This window comes from Rhinopithecus roxellana, chromosome 12, assembly GCF_007565055.1.
Source record: "Rhinopithecus roxellana isolate Shanxi Qingling chromosome 12, ASM756505v1, whole genome shotgun sequence".
Lineage (NCBI taxonomy): Eukaryota > Metazoa > Chordata > Mammalia > Primates > Cercopithecidae > Rhinopithecus > Rhinopithecus roxellana.
This window is the reverse complement of record NC_044560.1, coordinates 50,353,335-50,368,016: the sequence shown is the minus strand read 5'-3', so window position 1 is coordinate 50,368,016 and position 14,682 is coordinate 50,353,335. Positions and strand designations below refer to the sequence as shown.

The 14,682-nt window shown below is 39.9% G+C and overlaps 1 protein-coding gene across 3 annotated transcripts in view; it reads right to left on the bottom strand.

Annotated features, from left to right (window-relative positions):
* The window catches only part of OMA1 (OMA1 zinc metallopeptidase), a 68,586-nt gene extending 56,214 nt beyond the window's left edge, over positions 1-12,372 (bottom strand). The window contains exons 1-3 of one of the 3 annotated variants that reach the window (XM_010365739.2): positions 12,283-12,372; positions 4,068-4,584; positions 1,787-2,015 (exon numbers count right to left, since the gene is read on the bottom strand). In XM_010365739.2, the coding sequence (XP_010364041.2) occupies positions 1,787-2,015; positions 4,068-4,567 (729 nt within the window). In that variant the 5' untranslated portion in view covers positions 4,568-4,584; positions 12,283-12,372. Of the gene's footprint in view, positions 1-1,786; positions 2,016-4,067; positions 4,585-12,243 lie in introns of all 3 variants that reach the window. The other 2 variants (XM_010365737.2, XM_030913313.1) reach the window with 2 other exon arrangements.
* Positions 12,373-14,682: the final 2,310 nt, after the last annotated feature.

Sequence of the window (14,682 nt, the reverse complement as noted above, 5' to 3'; positions counted from 1 at the left end):
GTAACTTTTCTCCTTGAGATGCATTACAAAGACATTATTTTATAGAATATGAACTTACAAGTAGTTTTTATTTTAAAGACTTCTAAAAAGCATAATTCACCAATGTGAACTGCCTAAAGCAGACAAAAACCCCCACTATTTATTAACTCTTCTGAAGTAGATAAAACAAGAATAAACGTAATTATAGCACTTTATAATATCCCTATAAGAACATGTGTTTAAATTTTCCTATCACACAGATATTACATTTGTAGCTAAAATAAGAAAAGAAGAAAAATGCATCTATGTCTATATGTATATACATGTACACAGATATACATAAATTTTAAAAAATTTCTTAGCAGTGTGAATGGTAAAAGATGCACTAATACTAGGCCTGTCTCAATCTTTCCAGAACACTTTCCTTAAACCTGCCTCTGACTAAAGCCTAAGAAACATCTCAAATCTCTGTATATACTCTACTAAGAGACTGGTCTTGCCTGGATTAAGAAAAATTTTTATAACTAAGAAAACATTATTTCTTTTTTTCATAGTAACTTTCTATTGACAAACTCAGAAGTTCATTTGGAATAAAAAGATTTGACCATGCCAGGTGCAGTGGCTCACACCTGTAAACTCAGCATTGTGGGAGGCTGAGACAGGTGGATCACCTGAGGTCAGGAGTTCGAGACCATCCTGGCCAACACGATGAAACCCCATCTCTACTAAAAATACAAAAAAATTAGCCAGGCATGGTGGTGCACATCTGTAGTCCCAGCTACTCCGGAGGCTGAGGCCTGAGAATAACTTGAACCTGGAAGGCGGAGGTTGCAGTGAGCCGAGATTGCGCCACTGCAGTCCAGTCTGGGCTACAGAGTGTCTCCGTCTCAAAAAAAAAAAAGATTTAGCCATGCCAAAGCTGTCGAGTGAGGCCACTGGACATGAATTCAACAAATATTAATTGAGCCACAGGGCACATAACATGTATATGTGCTATGAACTGGAAAGAAAATGATGACCTCTGTCCCGAAGAAACTCACTAGGGTATAAAATGTTTAACTACCTGAGTTATTATACTTTCCAGAGAGGTAAGACTTCTAAATTACAACTTCAGTTTGGATTCAAAAAATATAATAAATTGCTAAAACTGATGTTTGGAGAAAAATGATCTCATATTACTTGACTTTCAAAGTATAAAAATTCTGACAATAAATCTATTTATCCAATAGATATATACTAAGCACTACTCTTACACACTGTGTATTTAAAATAAAACCATAAACAAAAACAGGCAAGATCCCTGCCCCCATGAAGCTTAGTCTAACAAGGGACACGGACTATCGAATAAATAATTATGCAAATAATTGTGTTACTCTCATGAGTGCTTTGAAGGAAAAGTACAGTATGCAGAGAAAAAAAGCCTAGGAGACCTAACCCCAGTAAAGCCAAGCAATGGGCACAAGCACAAATGAGCTGGTTCATAATTCAGTCGGTATGAAGGATACCTCCTAGGGCCTCATCCAGTCACCTGCGTAACCCAGTCTGGTTATCACAGAAGGATTTCCGGAGAAAAGTGGCATTTAAGGAGAAATGTGCTGAGCGGGAGTTGGCTGGGTGAATGCTAGGAAAAGCAATGTAGGCAGTAGGAATACTAAGTGTGAAAGGTCAGAAGCCTTCTGGAAAAAAAAATGCTAATTTCATATCAAAGACTAAAATTTAAAAACAACATATCTTTCATATTTAAGATACTTTCCTACTTCAAGTGTTATACTAAGCAGTCTAATTAAAAACAATTCTTACTACTTACTGCTTCATATTCCAGTTCTGATAAAAGTCTGAACTGCTCTTTTCCCAGTAATAGTAGCTTGCTCCTTCCTGTGACTGGACTTACTTCCAGGTGAGTAAAATAAAACACCACAAAGAGCAATCCACAACTACTCAAACCAAGGAATAGCTTCCATTTATTCTTCCTTATACTTTGTTTAAATAGTTCCTTCTTGTTAGGAGGAAGTGCCTGCCACCATTTCCTTATGCCCCTAAAGCAAAAAGAAAAATTCAAAGTTCTGATCATTACAGCACATATCACTAAAGCTCAAATGCATACACTAGAATTTTATGTCCTCAAATACCTGAATTTGTATATTTTGCTGAATACATCACGTTTCCAATTAATAAAATTCTTAGCTAAATGATGAAGAAATCATCAACGATGTAAAGTTACAGCTAAAAAATTCTAATACTCATCGAAATTTTCTTCTTCAGCTATTTTAAGGATAAACACTAAATGAGATGCTAGTTTACTATAACTACCACTGGTTAACATTTATTACTATCTAGTATATGCAAAATTCTCTCTCTCTCTCTCTCTCTCTCTCTATATATATATATATATATGCCATCTCATTTAATCTTCATAATAACCCTGTCACAAAAGAGAAAATTGTTAGGTAACTTGTCCATGGCCACCGAGGTAATAAGAGTAAAACCAAGCAATGAAGTCAATGACATTCCAGAGTCTGACCACTTAGCCACTTAATAGGGATAACTGTCTAATTAATTATGTAAGAGGCTACAGTACAATATATCTATACCTGGAACTACTATTCTTCCCACTGCTCCTCAGACCTCCAACACAATGTGCCAGTGATTCAAGAAGGTACAAGGAAAACTGCCTCAGCATTCATTTTGGAAATAAATAGTGCTCAGTAGCAGAAACTCCACTATCCTCTTTAGAACATGAAAAAGGAGAGATAATAATATCATCGGTACTCATAACAAAGTGGGAGATTTTGTAGATAACATCTGAGAAGGTCCAATTTCTACCAGGCAACAATACTGTCTGCTGCTTAGCAGTGTTCAGAAACTTTTCTGACAACAGGGCAATGTTTTCAATACTGGGACGAACATTTTCCTTGTGAGTTGATCTGTAAAACCACAACAAAAATTTACCATATATACATGATTCCCTTGACAAAAATTTATTTTACAAAATAACTTCTTAAAGTTCTCTTTGTGAAGTGACACACCCCAATGCCTTTACACAAAGTGTCTCAATTTAAAGGGACATAAACCAAACTATCGAGTACACCTATTTCCTATTTAGAATTTACATGACATTGTCATTTATTTAAAATGTATGAAAGACATATTCTAAATGAAAAGTTTTAGGTGATCAACAATAGTAACGAAAACAAGAAAGTTAAAAATAAATAATTTAAAAGGATGAGAACACATTAGAAATCAGAAAGAGCATCCCAAGAACCTAGGATGAGCGTATTACTTCAAGCAAGAGTCAGTACAGCTGTATCTCCTCTGGGTGCCAACACCAAATCATGAAGAACATAATAAATTTCAAATAGAAGTTCTTGGTTTTTTATCAAAAGCAAACTGGTTTGGTTCATGTGGAAGTAAGAAGGCTGGAAGGGACTTCACAGTCATAAAACACAAGAAAACTTTATGAAGAAACAGCGATTAGCTTTCTTCAATCTTCATAAAACAAGTAAGAGAAAAAGAGTTAAAGTACTATCAAGCTGTGAAAGTCTATTATAAAGGATCTCCAAGAAAAAAAACAAAGATTTGTTGGGAACAGAAGAGAAAAAAAAGCAGCATTAATGATTTAAGAGTTAACTAGGAGTGGGCCCACCCTTATATAAGTAAAGTTCCTCAGTTTTATGATTTGCTGCCTTTAAATTCCACAAATTGAAAAGAAATGTTTGTAAGTACTCTTCTCATGTGTGAGCGATAACCAACACTTCTGATCCGTATATCCTAAGATCTTGTAATCATAAGACTTTTTAAAAAATGCCTATACAAAATGTAAGAATAACTTTTTAAAGAGACCATATTTCTATACCATAAATTAATATGCAGGAAATTGTTTCAGGATTATTAAACCATACATAACAAAATTGGGCAGGACCTACTGTTCAGAAACCTCACTTTGAGCTAAATGAGGGGAGACGGGATCTAACAAGGTTTCTTTAAAAGTACAGTTTTATAAATTACAAAAATTAATTTCTAAAAGTTAACACAAAATACTAATGCAAAAAGTTAATACAAAAGTTTGTTTTTCTAAAAAAGCATTTTACCTGCCTACAATGATTGCAAATAACTTCTGCACTGGTTTAAGAATCATCAACAAGAGAGGAACCGGAGCAGCTTGAAACCGTGGAGAAGTGTGGAAATTCCTAATAGCTCTTACAGGAGAAGGGCTTAGAGAATGCAATACTGACAGATTAGGAACTGCTGTAACTTCTTTTATTAGTAGCCGTCTTGAAAAAGAGTCATTCCTTGCAGTACATTTGCTGGTAATCATCCAAATTTCCTTATTTTTGGTACTTGAGAGGCATCCTGTTCTTTTGTTGTTAAAAGTCCTATAAAAATGAAAGTTTCCAGGTAGAAAAGTCCACCTATCACACTGATCTACTCCCAGTCCCTGATACTTATTTACTATATGGTTAACTTGTACTTGATGACAGCCCTGTGTGGTTGATGCTAATGTGTTACATTTTCTCCAGTTAGACAGTGAATTAAATCGGAAGAAAACATGGTTTCTAGCAGCAGACTGCAATCCACAGATGAAGCTCATCTTTTTCACTTGATTACCTGAAACATAAAAAATAAACTATAAATATCTGTGGAAAATATTTACTTACCAAAGTGGGAATATAACACTTATTAAATAGGTGTGTCAGCTGTTCTTCTAACACATCTCAGGCTAAATTACCTTGGGTTTCAACTCATCACCCCTACAGCAAGGCCTTTCAGCAAGATAAACCAGAGTATACATAACATGACATTTACTATGCAATGTGTACTTTAGAAGTTTGAATTTTTTTCATTTCATTTTTAATTTTTAGTTAGGGGAGAGCCATTTTTATTTTAATGGCAAATTATTTGGGCAATAAAGTGAATTAGATAAAAACAATAGTAAAACTTTTATCAGTTTGCAATAACTGGAAGGAAGCATGTAATACGGAAGAGTAAAATCTAACTTATATAAAATGCACTGGATATTAGGCAATGAAGAACAGTGATCCCTGAGAAATGGGAAACAGAGCCCTGCAACTGTCCTAGCTTATTGTCTGGAGAGTGCTTCCAGGTCACAATGCAGACAGGGTAAACCTAGGTGGAGCCCAGTGGTTCCCCTAAATCAAAGAGATAAGGCTGCGAGGTCAAGCAAACCAAGGTTGCTAGAGCTCACAGGACAGAGGACAAGAGAAGAAAAGAGCTGCACAGAGAACTCTAGAGTTCTGCAGAGAATCCCCCTCCCATATTCAGCTGAGTCCTGCCTGGGCATATGTGTAAGAAAATCCTCTGGAGCTGGGAAAGGACCACCTGAAAAGACTGGAGAGAACAATATACTGGGCTCATACATGGCATGGTAAAGTGCCTGTCCCCACCCCCCGACCAAAGTGGAAAATCTTATCATTCGTCAAGCACTCAGAAGGGTTTTGCCTCAACATTAGAGAAAGATTAGTCCTAGGCTGAAAGCCGCTGTGACCCCACCTAACAAATATTAAAAGCAACACCCAAAAAGATTAAATGCTTCCAAGCAACAACTGCATCCCAGCAAAAACAAAAAACAAAACAAAAATCTCAAGAACAGGTATTAGGACACAAAACTATTTAGCACTTAACAAGGTGCAATTTACAATTAAAAATCACCAAGCATGCAAGAAGCAAGACATGTGATCCATAATTAGAAGAAATATCAATCAGTGGAAACTAACTCCTAAATAAACAAATAACAGCATTAATAAACAAGGATATTAGTTATTGTAACTATAATGCACAAGTTTAAGAAGCTAAAGGAAAATATGAGCATGTTACATAGAGATATATATTTCTTTAAAAGACTTACACTAAATTTTTAGATAGGAAAACTATAAAAGATGAAAAACATACTAAATGAGACAATAGCAGATTAACATTATAGAAATAAAGATTTGTGACTTTGAAGATGTATCAATAGAAACCATCTAAAATGAAACGCAGAGAGAAAATACAATAATAAAAAAAAGGAAAGGGCATCAATGAGGTATGTAATAACTTCAAACGACCTAATATTCATCTAACTGAAGTCCCCAGAAAGTGGCGGGGGAGGTGCAGACAGAAAAAAGAATACTTGAAATAATGGCCAAAAGTTTTCCAAACTTGATGAAAACTATAAAACCACAAATTCAAAAAGTTTAACAAACCCTACACAAAGGAAAAAAACTGCAAGGCACACAACTTCTTAAAATCAATGAAAGATAAAATCTTAAACTGGACATCTTAGATGAACTGTATAAATTCATTAAAAAACACAAAAAAGGCCGGGCATGGTGGCTCACGACGTGTAATCCCGGCACTTAGGGAGGCCGAGGCAGGCGGATCACTTGAGGTCAGGAGTTCGAGACCTGCGTGGCCAAAAATGTGAAACCCCTATCTAATAAAAATACAAAAATTAGCCAGGTGTAGTGGCACTTGCCTATAATCCCAGCTACTTGGGAGGCTGAAGCAGGAGAACTGCTTGAACCTGGAAGGCGGAGGTTGCAGTGAGCTGAGATGTCGCCACTGCACTCCAGCCTGGGCAACAGAGTGAGAGACTCTGTCTCAAAAAAAAAAAAAAAAAAATGAAAAACACACAAAAAAGTACATACTCTGATTCCATCTCTACAACATAAACTGCAAAAAATGCAAACTAATCCATAGTGACAGAGAGATCAGTGACCAATTGAAGAGTGGTAGGAAAAAGGGCCAGGGGAAGGGATTACAAAGAGTAGCGCTTGCCTGTAAACCCAGCTATAATTGGGAGGCTGAAGAAGGAGAATCACTTGAACCTGGGAGGTGGAGACTGCCGTGAGCCAAAATTGTGCCACTACACTCCAGCCTGGGCAACACAGTGAGAACCTGTCTTTAAAACAAAAAATCAACAACCAAAAACAAACAAAAAACCCAGATTGAGGGAATCTAAATATGAATTGAATTTCAAGTTGTTTTAGGTAATTATTATTTTCTTAGGTGATAATATTGTGGTTATGTGGCTATTTTATTCCTGAGATACTTGCGGAAGGATCTGTTCATGATAAATAAAACTCACTTTCACATTGTACAGCAAATGTACACACACAAAGGACATAAAGTCAATACATAAAATATCAGCAATCATTGTATCTCAGTGATAGTTACATACGTGTTCCTTAAATTTTTCCTCAATTTTTCTCCATGTTTCAACACCTTCATATAAAAGTTGGGGGGAAAAAACGTAAAACTCAACCTAAGCTAATACGATACTATCTAGAAAGATGCTTCAGGACTACCAGTTTTAATAAATAGTATTATATCTATATCAAACTATTTGAAAATTACTCAAATTTATTTTTTATGTAATTCATACACCCTGCCCTTGCACTGTTAATGTATAATGTTAATAAAGGGCATGCTAAGTAAAACATTAACTTTGAGTTAACCCTTTTTGAAATACTACCAATTTTAAATTAGTAAAGTCTAGGCTGATATATAATAGTTTGACATTATTAACAAGATACTTTGTTGTTCTTTTTTGAACCAAGCTGAAAAGTGGTAAAATAATTTAAGCCTAGAAATCGTTTCAAAATTCATATTGGAGTAGCTAGTAAGGTTTTCAGTGGCTAGGGGGCATGTGAGTTATGCAGCACAGAATATAGTCCTGCTCTCACGGAGGTTATAATCTAGTTGAGGAGACAAAATTGAACCTAAGTAAGACTATTAGGGGATAATAAAATTCAGTTATTAAAAATACATACTGTATGCATTTTTAAAAAGACATCCATGAGTAGCTGAAGAGCTCGGGAAGGCAGCAATTATTTTCCACGCCATTTAGACAGATCAGAAAGAGAAAAAACAATGGAAAGAACTGTTTTCAATGGGAAAGTGTATTAAGGTTTAAATGTAAAGTCTTCTAGAAGTCAAACTGCAAAAACAACACAAGCCCACTTTCTTTCCTTGACCTCAAATCTGATGATTTACTGTAGTAGATAAGCTTCAGACACTTGCCCAAGCACAACTTCTTTTCCAAATGTGCTCTCACAGCCTCAGTTTAGGGGATGGGCCTAGTTGGCCACATTCATCCCTAGCAACCCCTACCATTAGCTACAGAACTCGGAGTAGGCATTTGACACTAAAAAGATTTTACATAGCGGCCGGGCGCGGTGGCTCAAGCCTGTAATCCCAGCACTTTGGGAGGCCGAGACGGGCGGATCACGAGGTCAGGAGATCAAGACCATCCTGGCTAACACGGTGAAACCCCGTCTCTACTAAAAATACAAAAAAAAACTAGCCGGGCGACCTGGCGGGCGCCTGTAGTCCCAGCTACTCGGGAGGCTGAGGCAGGAGAATGGCGTGAACCCGGGAGGCGGAGCTTGCAGTGAGCTGAGATCCGGCCACTGCACTCCAGCCTGGGCGACAGAGCGAGACTCTGTCTCAAAAAAAAAAAAAAAAAAAAAAAAAAAAAAAAAAAAAAAAAAAGATTTTACATAAAACAGTATCCCGCACAGGAATATAAGGGCATGTGTAAGTTGGGTCTACAGCAGGTGCTATGGCCAAAAGCAGTATGTAAGCAAGAACTACAAACAAAACGCTTTAAAAAAGAAAAAAAAATGGATCCACAGAAGAGACAATGGAATACAAGTGCAGACAGAAGATAAGTGAGAGACCACGAAGTCAGAGTGAACACGAGAGAATAAGACCTCCCTGTTTCCCATGAAACCATTGTACTTCCTACACTTAATTGAGCTTCGTGAGCTTTTACTTTATCCCCAAAATAATTCCCTTTCTTCAATGAGTTCCTGTATTCTATAAATAAATGATCTCTAAGACATTTACATGGTATAAAACAGTTGCACATTTGTTTTTGTAAATCGACAGCATTTTAATATTATACATGTTGTTTACTGGAACTAGCTGAGGGTTCCTCCTACACTTTGCAAAGCCAAATTTACCAATTTTCAACATTTAATCAGTTCCAGAAATACTGGATTATCTCTACAGCAACTTTAGCATCCAAAATATCTCAGCCCACATTAAATCAGCCATGTCAATTCCACCTCCTTCTTATCTCATTCTAGCCTTTCCTGGGCTCTGTGGTCTTACGGTGTTGATCACTACACACCTAATCTCCCTGCCTTATTTCACCACCAACCCCTCCCACTCCAGTTTGACCCCAAACTGCAGCTAAAGTACTATTTCTAAAATGCAAACCCCGGCAACAGAATCCTACCCCCACAATTTACATACAGTCCTATCCTGGTAAATACCATGTAATCATTTAAAAGATAACATGGTGATCTGTAAATATTTAAAAGATAGCAATCTCTGGCAAAGGGTTACACAAGTTTCAAAACAATAATAAATGCTACCTAAAAACTTCTGTATAGCAGAGGTGGCAAACTCAAACGTTTAAAGAAGCACCATAAAACAGACCTTTCTGCAATGATAAAAATGTTCATGTCTGCACTGTCCAATAAGGTAGCCCCTACATGTGGCTACTGAGCATTTGAAATGTGACTGGTGCACCTGAGGAATGAAATTTTTAACTAAGTTAAATGGCCATACGTGGCTAGTGTCTACTGTATCGCACAGCACAGGTTTGGAGGGTCGAGGCAAGTGAGTATCAGTAAAGCAATATTGATGTGAATGCAGAGTCATGCCCATCTAAAGGAAGTGCAAACAGTATGATGGAATTTGAACTTGCTGTGGCCAAATGATTCAAAACTTTCAAGTAAAGCCAGAATTTCAGATTTTATGTGAAATTTATCAATTTTTAAATGTTGGCAATGAACTTAAAAAATTTTAATGACCTTAACCAAACATTCAGATTTTGTATTTTTGACCTCTGAACTGTATTATTATTCATTCTGAAAATGTTTAATGAGTGCCCACTAAATGCTAGGCACCATTATGAATGCTAGAGACACTGCAGAGAACAAAATAGATTTAAAAATCCCTCCCCAGTTTGCAAAAATAGTAATGAGAATATATGCTAGTATATGCAAAAATAAATCTGAAAAAAGATACACCAAACTATTCACAATTACTTTGAATGGCAGGATGGTGGTGAAGAGGAACTATTAGTATTTTCACCTTATATATTTCTGTGCAGTTCAAATTTCTACAGAATGTATTATTACTTTTTTAAGGCTCCACTCAGGCAACTATTTCTGTAATTTCCATTGTTTTTCTTTTCTTTCCGTTGTGTGAGAGGGTCTCACTTTGTCGTCGCCCAGGCTGGAGTGTAGCAGTGCCACCTCGGCTCACTGCAACCTCGCCTCTTGGGTTCAAGCAATTCTCGTGCCTCAGTCTCCTCAGGAGCTAGGATTACAAGCATGCGCCACCACACCTGGCTAATTTTTGTATTTTTAGTAGAGATGGGGTTTTGCCAAGTTGCCCAGGCTGGTCTCGAACTCCTGGCCTCAAGTGATCTGCTCACCTCAGTCTCCCAAGGTGTTGGGATTATAGGCCTGAGCCACCGCACTCAGCCAACCCAGTTAATTTTCAAAATTTTTTCGGTAGACACGGCGTGTCACTATGTTGCCCAGGCTGATTTTTAACTCCTGGGCTCAACTGATCCTACTGCATTGCGAAGTTCTGGGATTACAGTCATGAGCCACCAAGCCTGGACTTCCATTGGTTTTCCATGGCTTTCATAAACTCCTTCATATGGTGAACCAGGCCCTCCTACTACTTCTCCAGGCACCTTCCCCAATCCTCCTTCACCCATTCCTAAATTCCAACCTCCCTGATTTACTTACACCCCCCAGAAAAACAAAGCTCTCATCTCTATGTCTATGCACATCTACTCACACTGCTTAGCTCTGCTCATGACAAACTCCTTCTCATTTCTCATGACTTGTGTAAAAATTTTAAAAAAGAATCCTACTGACACAGAAGGTATAAGCAAAAGCCCCAACACTACACGTATATAATTAAAACCATTATCATTTCTATCACTGACAAGCAAGTGTCATTTTGAATAGAAGCAGTGCCTGATATTTTGTAATCCCCGGGTTATCCTGAAGAAAGGGTAAAGAATGAGGGAAGAAATCTATTCATGCATTTTCAACGAGCCAATCACTAGACTACGGAGCACATAAGAAAAAAAAAATCAGGGCTGACACATTCTCTTCAAAGAGCTGTGGCGGGTCAACAAACATAGCTGGCAGACTTCTAGGATTACAAAATTAATGATGTGAGAAAATTAAACAATTTGGATTGTTAGCCTCTAAGGACATTTCAGATCCTTAATTCTTTAAGTACCATCTCAGAATGAGCAAGTGCAGCACTCACTGGCACTCATTGCTGAAGCCTGGAAGACAGTTTTAACAACTCCTGCTGAAAATGACTATTTCTTCTCTAGTTTCTATGGAAACAGCTGTCAGATTGGCAAAAATAGGACATGTACTTTAAAATAATCATTCAAGCAAAGTACACACATGATGGAAGGCTTTAAAAAAGAATTGGACGGCAGGAGACTTGGTTCTTAAGCTTCCAAATGTCAGACTACACCCCTTCACCCCGGCTGAGAATGACGGAGATGAAGCTAAATCCTTTCAGCGAGGGTTGCACGGCCTTGATCAACGCCTGAATGCCAAATAAGGGATTTTCATCTCCCTGGACTACAATCTCTTGTTGATGATTGCACGGCACAATAAAACTGTTGCTCCACACACAGACGACCATTTACACAGTATACAGTGAGTTCTGTAGACGAGTTTACCAGGAAGTTGTTAAAACTCCCCGGAACTGCTTAGACGGGGAATGTTCTGGTTTACTCTGCCGAGTTAGGCTGGAAAACGTGTTCAGTTTCTCCTTGGAGAGTTAAGGGGTGAAAGAGACGGATGCCCGACGCGGCGGGAGGCGGTCACCTCTGGCGGAGGCGCCGGGTGAGAGGCGCCCGAAGCCACGCGGGTGAGAAACGCCGCTCTGAAAGCGGGGCCGCCAATGAGGGCAGGCTGAGGGGGAGAGCAGGCGGCCCCCGAAAGTACTGCCACGGGGCAGACACACGCGGTCGCCGGCGTGCCCCGGGGCAGGCGAAGGGAAAACCAGGCTCTCCCAGGACAGATCCCCTCCGTCTCCCGTCCCCGCGCCCCTCCCCTCCACGCAGCCTTGTCGCCCACCCACGCCTCCTCCCGTATCCCCTTCCCCACGGATCCCCACTCCTTGCCCTGGCGCCCCCGCAGGCGCTCTGCGCTCCGCCCCCTCCCCACTCCCGCACTCTGCCTCCTGCCCTGGACACGAGCCTACTCGGAAAAGCTGGGGAAAGGCGTCACCGTGAGGACTGACTCAAGCAGAAACGAAAGCTGTGACTCCTCCGACCCGAGCTATGCGCAGGCGCGCACCCGCATTTCCTGCCCGCCACACCGGCCTGGGCGCCCTTCGCTCCGCCCACACCGAGCAGTCAATACAGCAGCCCAGCGTCTTTCTCCCAGCGGCGCCGGGCCCCGCGCGGACTGTGGCGCTCTGGCGTCCCCGTGTGGCCTAAGGAGGGACATGGCCCTGGGCTGGGCTGCTTGCCTGGGGACAACTTTCTCCTGTCCTTGGTGAGTTGGGTCCTCTAAAGAATGATCCACCCAAGAATGTGTCCGTTGTAGTCTCTACGGCAGTACCTGCCAGAAGGGAAGAGACTCGAAGGCTGCCAAAAGACGAAGGCTTCCTGGTTCTGAATCTGCCTTCATGGAAATAGTCTTTGGAGTGTGGGAACAGTGCTTTCATATGATTTTTGGAGGGACGCATTTTAAGAATGATGAAATATAATCTTAAATGTCTGGAAGTTAAAGTAGCTGGCTCCAAAATTATGTGTATAGTATGTTTCATTCATTTCACCAAGACATATTTATTGAGCATCAACAACATTTTAAGTGCCAGGGATGTAGCAGTGAACAAGACAGACCTGTCTTTCGTGAAGTTTATATCACAGTGAGGAAAGACAGGCTATTTTTAAGAAGTGTACAAATAAACAAGCAAAATACTGGATTGTGATGGATGAGTAGTGAGATCCCATATTAGTTTATTATGTTTATACTCTGTGCACAATGAAAACATCTCAAAGGACATAAACACTGTGAACAATTCTAGGTATCTCTTTTGGAAATTTTGTAAGTTACTGTTTCTTTTATCTTATGTGTACTTTATGATTTGCCTTTTTACTTTGAAAGGGATATCCTGGAAAACCCCTGACCACTGGATCCCTAAAAACCGAAGTAGGAGGTTCTTCAGTCTTCGTACAGTTTATCTCCCAACCTCTGGAGTGCATGTGTCTTACCAAAGTTTCCAGCGTGCTAGCCACCTCTTGCTCATCCTGCCTGATTCGCATAACGTCATTGGTGAAATAGATGGATGTGATGTGCTGTGGAATTTCCAGGTAATCCAGCTCCTTTTGGACTGTGCAGAGCCATTATGTCATTCTCCTGGATCCACCTGATTTCCAAAGGGGCGAGACTGGCAAGTTAAATAGAGATATGGCAGGAATGACTAACCACCCTTGTATACTTTAGGTCTTTAATTATGGCATTAATCTCCACCATCATCTCACTATCCCCTCTGATGAAATATCGGTTTTGATTTGTTATCTTGACTTGGAAAGAAGGTCAGCTTCAGAGACTTCCCATTGGCTTTCCGCACCATGATAACTCAAGACTAAGGACCTTGAGCTTCTTATCAGTGTGGAGATTGCTCCAGCTGCCCAATATGTACTCCCAATTATGCACTCAGGAACTAAGGAAATGACTACTGGATGGGTCCATGTATCTCTGGACCCACTGTAAGCTGGACATTATCCAGGACTCTGCTTATTACCTGATCCCCATAAGCCCCCACACTTAGAGAGGAGCCATGTGTGATATACACTTTGGGTGTCTGGGTAACACCTGTGAAATGTCTGGGTATTCCTCTTTCTTCAACATATATTCAGTCAAGAAAATGGCCATGGGACACAGACCAAAGAGTAATCATTAATTACAGTAAATATTTGTTTCAGTATTGCAGGATTCTTCTTTTTAGGGACCCAACAACCTCTTAAGTCAACAGATTCTGGGGTCTCAGTGTGAAGATAGGCTCAGGTCTGAGACTTGAGCAATGAGCAGTGCTTTTTATTAAACAACTGCTCCCTTCATAGGGTACATAGCTTCTTGTCTTCCTCCAGTTGTAGATGTTAAGCAACACTATTGTTGGCTGCCCATCTGTTTTTCCCCTAGGGAGACCTTATGCTATTAAAGCCCTCCACAACCTCCTGTGGATCAAGCCCTCTTGGCTGCACCTCTGCCCTTGCCAGTTGTTGCAGTAATCTCATCCTCTGGGGTCCTCATGGTTAAAACCACCACCTGGCTTCTACTACTTCAAGATCCTGTTATCCCAGTGGATATTATCAAGCCCAGCCTTGTGATTGCCTCTCCTACTGTCATCCCTTCCCTTCAGAGGAGAGCCTCTCTGAACTTCTTAGTGATTCTAGTGCCCCTCACGCCAGTGCATTCCCCATGGCCATAGTAGATGATGCGTCCTCTGGGCCTCCCATGAAGCATTCCCCTCTGTCTGCCTTCGGGCTCTACACAAAAAAAATTCATTCAGGCAGGTCCACTTCCCTCAGCTCCTCTGTCCTTCCTCTACCATTTCCAAGGGCAATTCGGGCATTCCTGCTTTACTCTGCATGGACCATGGCTTTCTCTCAGCTTCTAATAGTCACCTAGC